Raw genomic sequence first — 14,642 nt, forward strand, 5'->3', positions numbered from 1 at the left:
GACTAATGCATTGTAATACATTTTGCATTATACAACTGCATAGCATAGTGTACTTTGACCTTTAGCTCATGGCTGAACCCAACAGATCTACCAATCACTGTAATAGTTAAGAACATTTGGTGAAGAAATTAGCCTCCCGCAACAACAGGCAAAGGGTCTATCAAATCCATATCCTGTTTCCAACAGTGCCCAACCAGATGCCTTTTGGAACCCCTCCAGGAAGCTCATGTGGCATTGCCATTGCTCCCCTGATATTCAGAGCTGGTAAACTTTAGAGGGATCACATAGTTGCCATGACGTGTGGCCACTGATAGACTTGCCCTCCATTAATTTGCCTAATGCCTTTTTAAAGCCATCTGATCTAGTAGCCATTCTCCACATCTGGGGGGGTACTGAGTTTCATGCAGTGTGTAAAGAAATGCTTCTATAGGGGAGCAGCTCCTCTCTCACAAAATATCAGGTCATCTAGTGAAATTGGGTGGCACATGTTCTGGATAAACAAAGAAGCCTCTCTTTCAGTCTAGGGCGTGGTCTGAAGGCACATGATGCAGTTATTTCTCGAAGCTAAGCAGTCTTAGGACTGGTCAGTGCTTGGATGAGAGACTGGAAACCCCATAAGTTCCATGGAAGAAAAACAGGATAGAAATAAAATAAAATAAATAAAGACATTCTTATGGAATATATTATCACAAGGGCCAGTGCAGAGGTAATTACTAGAAACCATCAAGAACAGGATGGTATAGTGGTTTGAGAGTTGGACTTGGATCTGCAAGATCCAAGTTCAAATTCCTGCTCAGCTACAAAACCTTCTAAGTGACCTCCCTGGGGCAGCTACTATCTCTCAGCCTCACCTACCTCAAAGGGTTGTTGTGAGTACCAAGGAGGGGAGGAGCCATGTACATAACCCTGAGCTCCTTGGAGGAAGAGCAGTATAAAAACAAATAAAACCTGAACAAGTTTGCAAGCTTCCCAGAGGCCGGAAACTTCTGAAGAGGGTTAGATGGACCCCAGCTGGGTTTGATCCAAAGTGGACATTTTTTGGAAGAGGCCAAAACAATGTATGGAAAAAAACATCCACTATCCCTTACCCAGCTCTGCCATCCATCTGGACAGCACATCCACAAATGTTGCCAGAACGTTACCACCATTAAGAGAGGCTGCCACTGCCAGGTACCTATTGGCAAAATATGGAAAATGGGCAACAGGTGACCAAGGGTCTGGAGATTCTCCAGGCTGGAATCCCAAGGGCATCAGGATGGTCAGCTGGGCAGAAGTGCTGATGTTGAGGACTAGAAAAAAAAGAAGAACAGGAGGAAAAATCACACACACATGGGGGGGGGGGTTAAATTCGGATTAACATGGTACAAAACATTTATCTTCCATTGGCAGGTCAGGACCCACAAGTGGGTCTCATCCATAATTCAGGTGGGTCTGTTACCACTGGAACCCCAATGATTTATTTGGAGACTTAATTAAAGAGCTCAGGGTTGATTTCAGGGGGTAGCTAAGCCCTCTCCAGTCTCGTCCTTCCCAATAGGAGCAGCCAGTGAAACAAGGAGCTTTGGGGCTGGGTGCAAAGACCAGCAACAACAAGAATCAATTCAAGACATCAACAAGGGAACATCCTCAAAGTTTAAAAGAATTTATTTAAGGGGAAAAAGTTGTAACACAAAAAAAAAAAGAAGGAACAATAAAAGAGTCTATCAAATCCTAATCAAAATATCTGTAAATATATGTCTGACTTGTGATGGACAGAAATGTATGCAGAGTGCATTTTGGACACCAGGGAAATGGAAAAGGGGAATGATTGTCAGGGAAGAAGGCTTTAGAGAAGTCCTGGAAGAGAGGAGAAAGAAAAAGGGGAAATAAAGTTTCAAAGCATGTGTATAGCAACCTGAGGGCCCAATCCTATCCAACTTCCCAGTGCTATGCAGCTGTGCCAACAGGGCATACACTACATCCTGCAGTGTTGGAGAAGACATGGAGGCCTCCTCAAGGTAAAGGTACATTTGTACCCTTACATCAGGGCTACATTGAGGTTGCATTGGTACTGGGAAATTTGCTAGGATTGGGCTCTGAACCCCGAGTGGTTGGAGAGCCTTGCAGGGATCCAGAGCATTCCAAGCAGCTTTGGAAACTCTAGACTTGATGCAATACATACAGGGTTGTTGTACCAGATAGAGTGACAACTTGCTGGTCCAAAATCTTCCTATACTTAAGTTGTTTTGGAGTTGCAGCTTACATACAGCTATGGGGAGTAAGCATAGGAATCTTGTTCTCAGAGTAAGAAAAGGGCTGGAGAGTATTGGTGTATTAAGGTGTCCCAAACTGGTATGTGAAGAGATTCAGAGTGGGTGCTGATGGGCCTGTTCCTGGCACATAATCAAGGGAAGCATTTCTAATCAAAATGTAGATGTGCAGTACACATCGCTCCATTCAGATACAATTTCAAATGCAGATGTGCCAAGAGGATGTCAGATACCAACAGAAGGTAAAAATCATATAGTGCATTGAAATGGGATCACAAACATGAGATACACTGAAAAGGCTGCATTCAGTGGAAATGTACAAAATGCAGAGACAAGCAGGGTGCAGAGATTACTAACAAGAGCTGCACTGAAAGGTTGCATAATACTTTGGAGTGGAATTACAACCTTGTCTTCTTTTCCCATAGTAAGCGATACGAAATGACAAGTAGAGTACAAGATGGAGTTTGAGGCGTGACTTGAGGTTCAGGAAAAGTAGTGTCCAGTGTCCAAGAGGGATGGGATATTTTGAAACACGAGATACCAAATGCACAACTCTCTTTGTTCAACTCAACACTGCATCTGTCCCAGTGGTTGTTGCTGGTCGTGTGTGCATTTACAGACTGTGAACACTTTGGGACATGAAACTACCTCTGCATTTCTTTTGCTGGGTAAATCACTTTGTGAAGTTTGCTGAAAGGTGGTATATAAAGATTCTTAATGATGATCAGACACAGGGCTTGATCACAAACAATCTTTCTCAAAGATGACATTTTAAATATCATTGAGTGAAAGCCATATTTGATTAAGTCCAAGTTCTAGAACCCCATGGATGGCATATACACCCCATGGATTGATATACAACCCATGGAAGCATATACACCCCAGGTCAAATAATTGCAGTTCTCAGTGCTACCAGAAGAAGCCATTATCCTTGCATGCTCATACCTGCATCAGAGCTTTCAGTCATACAAGAGTAGACAGAGCACTGGAAGTCTCCCAGAGCAGCCCCAACGGCTGTCCCCTTTGGGATCTGGTGCCATTTGCAAGTACTTTCTCCTGCAAGGTCCCCAGGCTCCAACACTTCAGGAAGCAAATAAACGGGGAAGTGGGATTCTCCAAGGCTGAAAGTACAGGAAAAGAGCAAAGTAGATTAGCCTGTCTAGAAGGAAAAGAGACTGGACATGCCAACATGTCTTCAAAGGGGATGAAAATCTCAGGAAGATTACAGTTGCATGAAATTGCTTCTCCACTGACTCCATCATAAAGAAGGTCCAGCTTTGTATACCATCTCACCACATCAACACAAAATGAATTGAGGGAACGAGGAAAAATGCTAATTGAAGAGTCTCACATGCTTGAGTCATCACGACCACAAGATCAGGCCAAGATCTGACAAAAGCAAGCAAAACAACCACAGAAATCAACCGGCTGATATCCAGAGGACAACAAGGGCTTAGAGCCCAATCCTGAGCTTGGCTCACCACCAGCACACATTGTTGCAAATGTGCCATAAGGCACGTTTGCGGGCCCTAGCACTAGGCAAGCGCCGGTGGTAGCCCAGCACTAGCCAGCACCAGGCTACTGCAGGCAGGCACCTGACCTCCAGTGCTCAGTGTGGACCGCAGAGCAGTGGAAAGATCAGTGGGGGCATGGGGGGAGGCGGGGAGGAGGCATTCCGGGGATGGGGAGGTAAGTAGAGGGTGGGGAGGAGGTGTGCCGGGGGGAGGGAGCAAGGAGGGAGGGAGGCGGGACCAGTGGAGCAACACTCCACCAGATCCAAAGCCTCACCGCCCAATACAGAGGCACTTGATTCACTGCCGACCTTTTGCACCAGTGGGTCAGAGGGGATCAGAAGACTTCGGGGAGCTGCTGCCACTCAAAGCTGATGACACAGGATCTGACGCAGGATAAAATAGCTCCTTAGATCAGCATTCACAACGTTTGTTCATCATTGTACCACTTTGCATGGTCCACCTACTGGAAGTACCACTGGATGTAACTGGTGATGATGCCACTGCCAGTTATTTCTGGATTGGGAGGCCAGATGTGATGCAACAAACATGGGTAAGAGGCTCAGGGTAGCTGGGAGGGCTTTTTAGAGTCTGTGAGCTTGCCAAAAACCAAGCTCCTACCACAGCTTGTTGCGTTGCTGGTCTCTCTGCCAGGCGGTGAGGGTCTGGGAGTCCTGCACGTATCACCAGACACCACCGCAAGTACCACTGGTTGAGAAGTGTCTCCAACCCATTTAGGTTGTTTAAGTCACAATCATAAGCATAGCAGCACCCACTGGGAGGCACAGGCAGCTGCTGTGCAATGTGCAATGCAATGTTGGCAACCTTCAGTCTCAAAAGACTCTGGTGTCGCGCTCTGAATGGTGGTTCTGGCACAGCGTCTAGTGTGGCTGAAAAGGCCGATTCAGGAGTGACAATCCCTTCCACACTGGGAGCAAGTGCAGTCTGTCCCTGGTCTGTCTCCCTGGCTATGGGCCTTCCTTCTTTGCCTCAGCCTGTTGGCCAAGTGTCTCTTCAAACTGGAAGAGGCCATGCTGCACAGCCTGCCTCCAAGCGGGCCGCTCAGAGGCCGGGGTTTCCCACCTGTTGAGGTCCACTCCTAAGGCCTTCAGATCCCTAGGCAGATCTCACAGGCAGCTGCTATGTAAGCACAAAATAGTGTGTGCGTCCCACAACCATGTTACATGAGGTTAGTCTTTCCACAAGCAAATAATAGTCAGATTTGACAAGCACCCCAACAACCCCATGCAACTACTGGGTTATAATGGATTAGCGATGAGAACTCAAACACTCATTTTCCTCTAACCTTGAGATGGGTTAGGAAGCACTTTTGTGGATGGATGGATGGGGCAATATTCCCATCAGGGAGTCCTGGCCCAGTTCAGAGGCCTCAGACTCCACTTTCTGAAAAAAAAAAAAAATAAGCCAGAAAGCCTAAAAATATTTTATACGATTGGTATGTAGGGTTAAAATGTTTCATCAATTAACTAGTTCACATGATTAATATTCTTTTGACTGACCAAGAAGTTGCCCTCAATCAATCAGGCAACTTTTTAAAGTTACGTATTTTTAAAGGAAGTTCTTGCAAAAAGACATTCTCGCTGTCTCTCAACACAGTGTTCCACTTTTCCAAACAATGTTCTACTATTAATATATATTTATTATTTACTTTTTATTTATTTACTGTATTTGTATCCTGCCTTTTTTCCAAAGGGACCCAAGGCGACTTACAAAATCAATAAAAATACAAAAAACATAAACACAATTAAAAACAATTAAAACAAATTTAAAACACTTCATATACGCACAACCTAAAACAGAGGCATGCCTTTTCCTTCAAAATAGTTATTTTGTTTATATGCAAATGAGTGCAGATTTAAATCAACTCATCTATTAAAAATCAAATAACAAATATTTCTTTAACGAGCAGACAGACCTATTGTTACATATTAGAAAAGAGTTGGCACTGTAAACTGCTCAGGGCAGATACTGGCTGCTTTCTGGTGAAGTTTTACAAAGCACCGCATGCTAATAGCACTACAGGCTATTAGCCCTTAAGAACCCTACTTAAGATCAGGTTCCAGAGGCCTGTGCTTAAGTTAAAACTTTATTCATTTATGCAACATAAATGAATTGTGAACAACTTTCAGTAGTGGTTGAAATGCAATATAGGAATATTAATTGCTATAAATAATCTATAACATTGGTCGTAATTCACTCCTTAGTGAATGCACTCACTATGACAACCCTGCCATACTTTTTTTTTTTTTGCAAAGCATGTAAGGCTTCATCTGCGCCCACTTTCATACTTACAGGTCTGCATTCCAGCTTTTGCTACTGGTGTTGAAGTATCCCCAGCTGGCTGCGTTGTGGACCGACATCCGTGATCTTTCCTGGCCACACAACATGGCAACCACATAGTCCTGAATGGTTCCAGCAGCATCAAAAGACTTCAGGAAATCTGGGCTATCCAAGCACAACAAAAACAGGTTACAGAGGGTATATCTGCCAATACATACAGCTTCATCTGCAATTGAATCTCAGTAAAATAAAAATAAAAAAAGCTTACACACAAGAGGGATAACTCTAGACTGCTGCATTTGTTTTAGCCTCTTTCTTTCTTTCTTTCTTTCTTTCTTTCTTTCTTTCTTTCTTTCTCCCTACTCCTCTATTGAAGAGCAGCTAGAAATGTTTAAAAAAAATTAAGTACAGTGCTGTTATGAAACAAACAACATAGACAGCACAGCGTAGCACGTAAAACATATCAAAGGAGTTGGTGGAAATAGAACTGTCTGCGCTGTCATCTTGAAAATCAGTGAAGATGAAGCCAAGTACAGATCCCCCAGGAGGGTGCCCCCAGAGTCTTGATGGAAGACAAAAAAGGCCCCGTCCCTTTGTGCCCACCAGCTGAATCTGCAACAGTGAGGGAACACAGAGCAGCTACCTATGATGTTGATCTCAGTGCTGAGGCAGGTGAATCTGAGAGGATACGGTTAGTGTATCCTGCTCCCAGGCTGTTTAGGTCTTTAAAAATCAAAGCCAGTACTTTGAAACTAATGCAGAAACAAACACTGGAAGCCAAAGAAGATGGCAGTGCTGGAGTAATATGGGGGCCAGGCTATCCATGAGGCCAACTGAGGTGGTAAGAACATAAGAACATAAGAACATAAGAACAGCCCCACTGGATCAGGCCATAGGCCCATCTAGTCCAGCTTCCTGTATCTCACAGCGGCCCACCAAATGCCCCAGGGAGCACACCAGATAACAAGAGACCTCATCCTGGTGCCCTCCCCTGCATCTGGCATTCTGACATAACCCATTTCTAAAATCAGGAGGTTGCGCATACACATCATGGCTTGTACCCCATAATGGATTTTTCCTCCAGAAACTCGTCCAATCCCCTTTTAAAGGCGTCTAGGCTAGACGCCAGCACCACATCCTGTGGCAAGGAGTTCCACAGACCGACCACGCGCTGAGTAAAGAAATATTTTCTTTTGTCTGTCCTAACCCGCCCAACACTCAATTTTAGTGGATGTCCCCTGGTTCTGGTATTATGTGATAGTGTAAAGAGCATCTCCCTATCCACTCTGTCCATCCCCTGCATAATTTTGTATGTCTCAATCATGTCCCCCCTCAAGCGTCTCTTTTCTAGGCTGAAGAGGCCCAAACGCCGTAGCCTTTCCTCATAAGGAAGGTGCCCCAGCCCCGTAATCATCTTAGTCGCTCTCTTTTGCACCTTTTCCATTTCCACTATGTCTTTTTTGAGATGCGGCGACCAGAACTGGACACAATACTCCAGGTGTGGCCTTACCATAGATTTGTACAACGGCATTATAATACTAACCGTTTTGTTCTCAATACCTTTCCTAATGATCCCAAGCATAGAATTGGCCTTCTTCACTGCCACCGCACATTGGGTCGACACTTTCATCGACCTGTCCACCACCACCCCAAGATCTCTCTCCTGATCTGTCACAGACAGCTCAGAACCCATCAGCCTATATCTAAAGTTTTGATTTTTTGCCCCAATGTGCATGACTTTACACTTACTGACATTGAAGCGCATCTGCCATTTTGCTGCCCATTCTGCCAGTCTGGAGAGATCCTTCTGGAGCTCCTCACAATCACTTCTGGTCTTTACCACTCGGAAAAGTTTGGTGTCGTCTGCAAACTTAGCCACTTCACTGCTCAACCCTGTCTCCAGGTCATTTATGAAGAGGTTGAAAAGCACCGGTCCCAGGACAGATCCTTGGGGCACACCGCTTTTCACCTCTCTCCATTGTGAAAATTGCCCATTGACACCCACTCTCTGCTTCCTGGCCTCCAACCAGTTCTCAATCCACGAGAGGACCTGTCCTCTAATTCCCTGACTGTGGAGTTTTTTCAGTAGCCTTTGGTGAGGGACCGTGTCAAACGCCTTCTGAAAGTCCAGATATATAATGTCCACGGGTTCTCCCGCATCCACATGCCTGTTGACCTTTTCAAAGAATTCTATAAGGTTTGTGAGGCAAGACTTACCCTTACAGAAGCCATGCTGACTCTCCCTCAGCAAGGCCTGTTCGTCTATGTGTTTTGAGATCCTATCTTTGATGAGGCATTCCACCATCTTACCCGGTATGGATGTTAGGCTGACCGGCCTATAGTTTCCCGGGTCCCCCCTCTTTCCCTTTTTAAAAATAGGCGTGACATTTGCTATCCTCCAATCTTCTGGTACCTTGGCCGTTTTGAGGGACAAGTTGCATACCTTAGTCAAGAGATCTGCAACTTCATTCTTCAATTCCTTAATAACCCTTGGGTGTATGCCATCAGGGCCCGGTGACTTATTGATCTTTAATTTATCAATGAGGTCTGAAACATCTTCTCTTTTAACCTCTATCTGACTTAACTCCTCGGTTAGGAGGGGCCGTTCGGGCAGCGGTATCTGCCCGAGGTCTTCTGCCGTGAAGACAGATGCAAAGAACTCATTTAATTTCTCTGCCATCTCTAAGTCTCCTTTTATCTCCCCTTTCCCTCCCTCACCATCCAGAGGGCCAACCGCTTCTCTGGCGGGTTTCCTGCTTCTAACATATTTGAAGAAGCTTTTATTATTCCCCTTAATGTTGCTGGCCATGCGTTCCTCATAGTCTCGCTTGGCCTCCCCTATCACCTTCTTACATTTCTTTTGCCACAGTTTATGTTCCTTTTTATTCTCTTCATTAGGGCAAGACTTCCATTTACGGAAGGAAGCTTCCTTGCCCTTCACAGCCTCTCTAACTTGGCTGGTTAGCCATGCGGGCACTCTCCTGGATTTAGTGGAACCCTTCTTTCTTTGCGGTATACACCTCTGCTGGGCCTCTATTACTGTTGTTTTAAGCAGCCTCCATGCACTCTGGAGAGACTGGACTCTTTTTACCCTCCCTTTCAACCTCCTTCTAACCAGCCTCCTCATTTGAGGGAAGTCCGCCCGTCGGAAGTCAAGGGTTTTTGTTAGAGATTTGCCTGGTATTCTTCCCCCAACGTGCACGTCAAAACGGATCACAGCATGATCACTGTTCCCCAATGGCTCAGTAACGTTTACATCTCTAACCAGGTCCTGCGTACCGCACAAAATTAAATCCAGAGTCAACTGTCCTCTGGTGGGCTCCGTGACTAGCTGATCTAAGCCACAGTCATTTAGCACGTCAAGAAATCCGGTTTCCTTATCGTGACCAGAACACAAATTGACCCAGTCAATATGAGGATAATTGAAGTCCCCCATGATTACAACCCTGTCCTTCCTTGTCACCTCCCTGATCTGTTTCCTCATTTCAAGGTCCCCATCAGATTTCTGGTCTGGAGGACGATAGCACAGCCCCAGTATTACATCGCTGCACAAGCCTGGTAATTTAACCCACAGAGATTCTACGGTGGAGTCGGACCCACCTTCAATCTCTACTTTGCTGGATTCTATCCCTTCCTTAACATAAAGGGCCACCCCACCTCCAACACGCCCCTGCCTGTCCCTCCTGTAGAGTTTATAGCCCGGGATTGCGGTATCCCACTGATTCTCCGCATTCCACCAGATTTCCGTTATGCCCACTATGTCAATATTTTCCCTTGTCACCAGACATTCCAGTTCTCCCACCTTTGCTCGTAACCTCATGTGACCTCATGTGGACATTTTTCCTGCATCTTGTCCCAGGGGGAGCTCCACCTCCAGGGGCAGGACATTTGTGGCAAAGGAGCAGATATGAGTACAGGTCCAACCTTGTTATACACTGATTTTTATAAACGGATTTGACTCAACACGAATGGCCACTGCAAATGAGAAGGATGGCAAAAATCACATTAAAGCAAATCCATTTAAAAAAACAATGACCCTTCACTAGGCAATTTAAAAACAGACTTGCTTGCCCTTGTGTTGTAAGACAGAGGATGCAATCCTAACCTCTTATGTCAGTGCTTTCCAGCACTGGCATAGCGGTGCCAACGGGACATGTGCTGCATCCGGCAGTTGGGTGTCACTCATGGAGGTCTCCTCAATGTAAAGGAATGTTTGTTCCCTTACCTCAGAGATGCATTGCCCTTATGTCAGTGCTGGAAAGCACTGACATAAGGGGTTAGGATTGCACCCAGAGTCATTAAGAAGACAATCCATCCAGGCAATCCAACCAGTCTCCCTCCAGGCACTTAGAAAGGCTTCACCCAGAGCAAAGTGATTATCTTTCTTTCACATGCTCAGGGGGAAGGGAGGGGTCACTCGTCTTGGAGTGAAGCCATTCTAAGTTCTAGGAGAGAGAATGGTTGATGGATTGTTAGCCAGCTGCCCTCTCTCACATTAACAAGTCTACTGTTAAACAATTGTTTTCCTTTAATTTAAATGGCCCTTTTATTGCACTGAGATAGAAAAACCCTTGCCAATAAAGAGACTCAACCAGTACAGCAAGTCCTCACTTAAAGTTGTCTGGATAGGTTCTTGAAAACTGCAACTTGAAGCAAAACAAGTTATAACAAAACTAGTTTTACAGTACAGTAATTGATATATGTCATTGTTGGCATCCTTCAGTCTCAGAAGACTATGGTGTCACGCTCTGAATTGTGGTTCTGGAACAGAGTGTCCTCTCCAATGCGTGAAGCCTGGGTAAAGCAGGTATGGAGGATAGGCTGTTATCCATGCAGCAAATCCCCCCTCTCCACGTCGCTGAAATGGTCCAATGGAAAGGCAGAGGCCAATACAGTTGGTTCCAACAGCGTCGCAGGAGTTGCCAGAACATGACTGTGTTCAGCCATGAACTGCCTCAGGGACTCCGGCTCCGGATTTTGCCTCGAGGTTGACTCCTGAAGCCTTTTCCATAACTGGATGTAGCCACAAGGCAGTGGAGGTTTGGGATCAGAGTTTTCCTTCTCTCAGATGAGCTGCCTTCCCAGGCTGATGAGTCCCATCTACCCGGTGGCTGTTCAGTCGCCTCTTATGACAAGTACAGCCAAACTGAGGGCCTATTCTTATCCCCAGCCCCCAGGGGATATATGTAAACAATATATCCCCAGGGGATATATGTAAACAATAGTTAAGTATCTACAGCAAAGGTTTGATTTCTGGTCACATCAAACTTCTAAACATAGACCCAAAACACTTCTAATATTAAAAATTGTAATAAATGTGAGCTTTCCAGGCCAGAGAAAATCCACACAGACATGGGGAGAACATGCAAACACCAAACAAACAGTGGCGTCAGCCAGGAACTGACTTTTTTCTCATCAACCTCATAATGAAATGACTTAAAATGAAATGACTTTGAATGAGGACTTGCTGTACTATCTTTACTGATGCCTCAAGGGGTTTTATTAGAGGACAACAATTGGGACTAACTAAATATTGTTTCGCCAAGAGGGACAGTTTTTTTTTTATCCAGGGAGCAGAAGAAGGTAGGGCAGCAGCAGAGGTAGTGCTGCTGCTGGTATCTCAGCTAACACTGATAAAAGGCACTTTGGGCTCCTGCCATCACCTGACTCCCTGGAAGCAGGTCTGAGTCCAAGAGGAAGCTCTTGGTAGATATATTAGCTCTTTCCTTGTCTCTAACCATGAGCTTCTCCCATTATCTACACAATCCCTAATCAGCTTTGCATTCATTTCCAGACGGAACTATTGTTAGAATGAGGAACCAATACACATTGTTGGGTTTTCCCTCTTTTATGTCCAACCCTGTATCCATTCATGACTGAGGCAACTGTTCCCAACAACTGAGTTATAAATTAAGCTGATAATAAGTTTTCAATAGTCAGACTGTATTTCTAAATAAGCAGTTTTCCAGAAAACAAAGCATAAAAATGGGAAGTTGCCGAACAGCAGAAAGACTTAGGGCACAATCCTAACCTGACATTAGGCTGGCCCAAGTTCCTTAGGCCGGCCTGGGAGGGTCGCAAATGTGCCATAAAGCATGTTTGCACCTCTGTGGGAGGAACCCAGGCCGGTGCTCCCAGAAGGAAGGCCTCCACGCTGGCTTCCTCCCAGCTCCTTGCATCGGCTCAGATTAGCTGTCATAAGGGTGACAGGTAGGCGTGGGGGAGGCGGGGAGGGGAAGGGAGGCATTCCTGGACTGGGGGAGGGAGGGTGATGGGCGGCCCCGGGGGTGGGCGGGGAGCGGGAGTTATGCCAGATATGCAAATATGCTCTCTTTGGACTCAAGAGATGGCACAAGTCCAAAGAGACCCATAGGTGCCAGCAGCCCTTACCCAGGGGTAAGGGGGAAAGTTTCCCCTTGCCTCTGGCTAAGCTGCTTCTGGCCACAATCCTGCGCTGGATACAGCGCAAGCCTCCCGGTTTGCCTGCTCCAGCGCAAGTGAGGATTGCGCCCTAACACATGTTTCTAGCTAGATCAGAGATCAGTATCAATTCCTGCCACCCTGACCAGGGTTGTTCACAGTTACTTCATGTGCTGCGGGTACTGCTGGGACCCTGGAGAGGTCACCAACCGTTGCTTCAGACTGTTTCACCAGTTCCTGGCTTAGTTTGCTTATTAGCAGATAAAACTGCAAATTAAAGATTTATGTTTTTGAATAGGATTTCCTCTAGTCCTGAATACAGAGTTCGTCTAAGTAGCCTGGACTGGTTTTATGGGTTTGACAACACCTCCAGATGTGACTAAAACTGCAGAGACAACCTCTGCTCAAAAGACAGACAAAAGATGCAATTCTGAATACACCCACTAGGGAGTTAACATGTTTTTAACTTGATGTGTATTGCTTGTTTACTTGTCACCACCTTTGGGTTTTCAGAATTATGATATTACTTGCTGTGCTGTTTTCAAATGATCTAGATTTTAACTATTTTATTATTTTATGCTGTGTTAAGTTTTGTAAGCCATCTTGAGCTTTAGGTAAGGGGAGTATAACTGTTTTAAATAAAGTAAATAAATAAAACTCCATTGAACACAGCGGGATTATCAGTAGGAGTAAACAGCCATAGGAAGCTGCCTTATGGCCCATGTGCCTCATCATTATCTACTGGTAGCAACTCTTTAGTGTTTCGAACACAGATCTTTTCCAGGCCACCAGAAGACACCAGGACTGAACCTAGGACCTTCTACTTGCAAAGAATTTGCTCCTCCACTGAGCTATAGTCCTTCAACTGCTACCCTGATGTCTGGCTTCTACCCTTTATCTCCAAATCAGTGTCCAGGAATCACCAGCAGAATGTAGGCAAAATAGTGTTCTTGCAGAAGCAGGATGGTTTGTACCTGTTCTTCAGGTACCAGAAGATCGTGGCGCAACCAAATCCCGTGGCCACACTGAGGTGCGATCGCGGTTGAGGAAGAGAGGACAAGAAGCTGCTGCTACAGCGGCCATCTTGCCATGTGATCAGGTGACTAACTTCATCTGGCTCAAAGTTCTGCCCGCTTCCACACTCTGTCCATCGGCAACCTAGAACAGGTAAGTGATGGAGAATGAGGAGCTGTTGACTTGGCACAATTCAAGCAAATGACCAAATTCATCCTGTACAACTTTGCTTGGAGGCGAAGTTATACACCAATGCCCCATTCAAAATCTTCATAGAGCTCCAGGGGTTCATGGCTGTCTGAAGGGACACAAGTTTCCCCATTCTTTTTGGTGCAGGGGAATACAGGCATCCCTTTATCTGTGGGGGTTAGGTTTCCAGCTGCCACTGTGGATACTGGAAACTACGGATAGCAGTGAACCCTACAAGGAGTAGTTAACAACCCCCCCCCCATACAAACGACTTACCTGGTCTCCAATGTCACTGCCTCTTGTGTCTGGCTGTTTCAGTCTGTCTGCAAATGCTAACAGGAATCGCTAACAGGAAGCAGATTGGAGGGCTGAAAACAATGTGATGCTTGCATTGTTTTCAGCCCTCCAGCCCAGGTTCTTGTTAGCGCTTCCTGCTTCCTGTTAACATTTGCATTAAGCACAGAAACAGCCAGACACAGGAAACAGTGACAGGAGGGCTGCAATCAGAGACCAGATTAATCATTTGCGTGATTGGAGGGATGGTGGTTTATGAACCACAGATAAGTGAAACCACGGATATGGGGGGATGTCTAGACACTGGGAGAGCAGTGCTGTTCTTGCCCAGACAACTCTGTTCCAGAAAAGTCTTCCATTCCATTGATTCCCAGCACTAAAACTATTAACACTAGTTGCTGAAAAACAGGACAACCTTCCTGGGCATTCATAGAATGAGTATACATGAGCATCACAGCTACCTGCTGGCTACTGCCTAGAGGCACAATCCTAGCCAACTTTCCAGCAGATCTTGGAAGCTAAGCAGGGTCAGGCCTGGTTAGTACTTGGATGGGAGACCACCTGGTGCTGTAGGCTTATATCATAGTCTTTCCAGACTGAAGGTTGCCAACCAACCATTTTCCAGCACCAAGGTAAGGGAACAAACATTCCCTTAACTTGAAGG

The 14,642-nt window shown here is 45.6% G+C and overlaps 1 protein-coding gene across 1 annotated transcript in view; it reads right to left on the bottom strand.

Annotated features, from left to right (window-relative positions):
- Positions 1-14,642, bottom strand: part of LOC136658350 (tax1-binding protein 3) — a 94,874-nt gene that overhangs the window by 40,010 nt on the left and 40,222 nt on the right. Inside the window, exons 6-8 of the mRNA XM_066634851.1 lie at positions 13,456-13,639; positions 6,074-6,226; positions 3,262-3,263 (exon numbers count right to left, since the gene is read on the bottom strand). Of these exons, the coding sequence (XP_066490948.1) occupies positions 3,262-3,263; positions 6,074-6,226; positions 13,456-13,639 (339 nt within the window). The remainder of the gene's footprint in view (positions 1-3,261; positions 3,264-6,073; positions 6,227-13,455; positions 13,640-14,642) is intronic.

Source organism: Tiliqua scincoides, chromosome 8 (genome assembly GCF_035046505.1).
Source record: "Tiliqua scincoides isolate rTilSci1 chromosome 8, rTilSci1.hap2, whole genome shotgun sequence".
Classification (NCBI taxonomy): Eukaryota; Metazoa; Chordata; class Lepidosauria; order Squamata; family Scincidae; genus Tiliqua; species Tiliqua scincoides.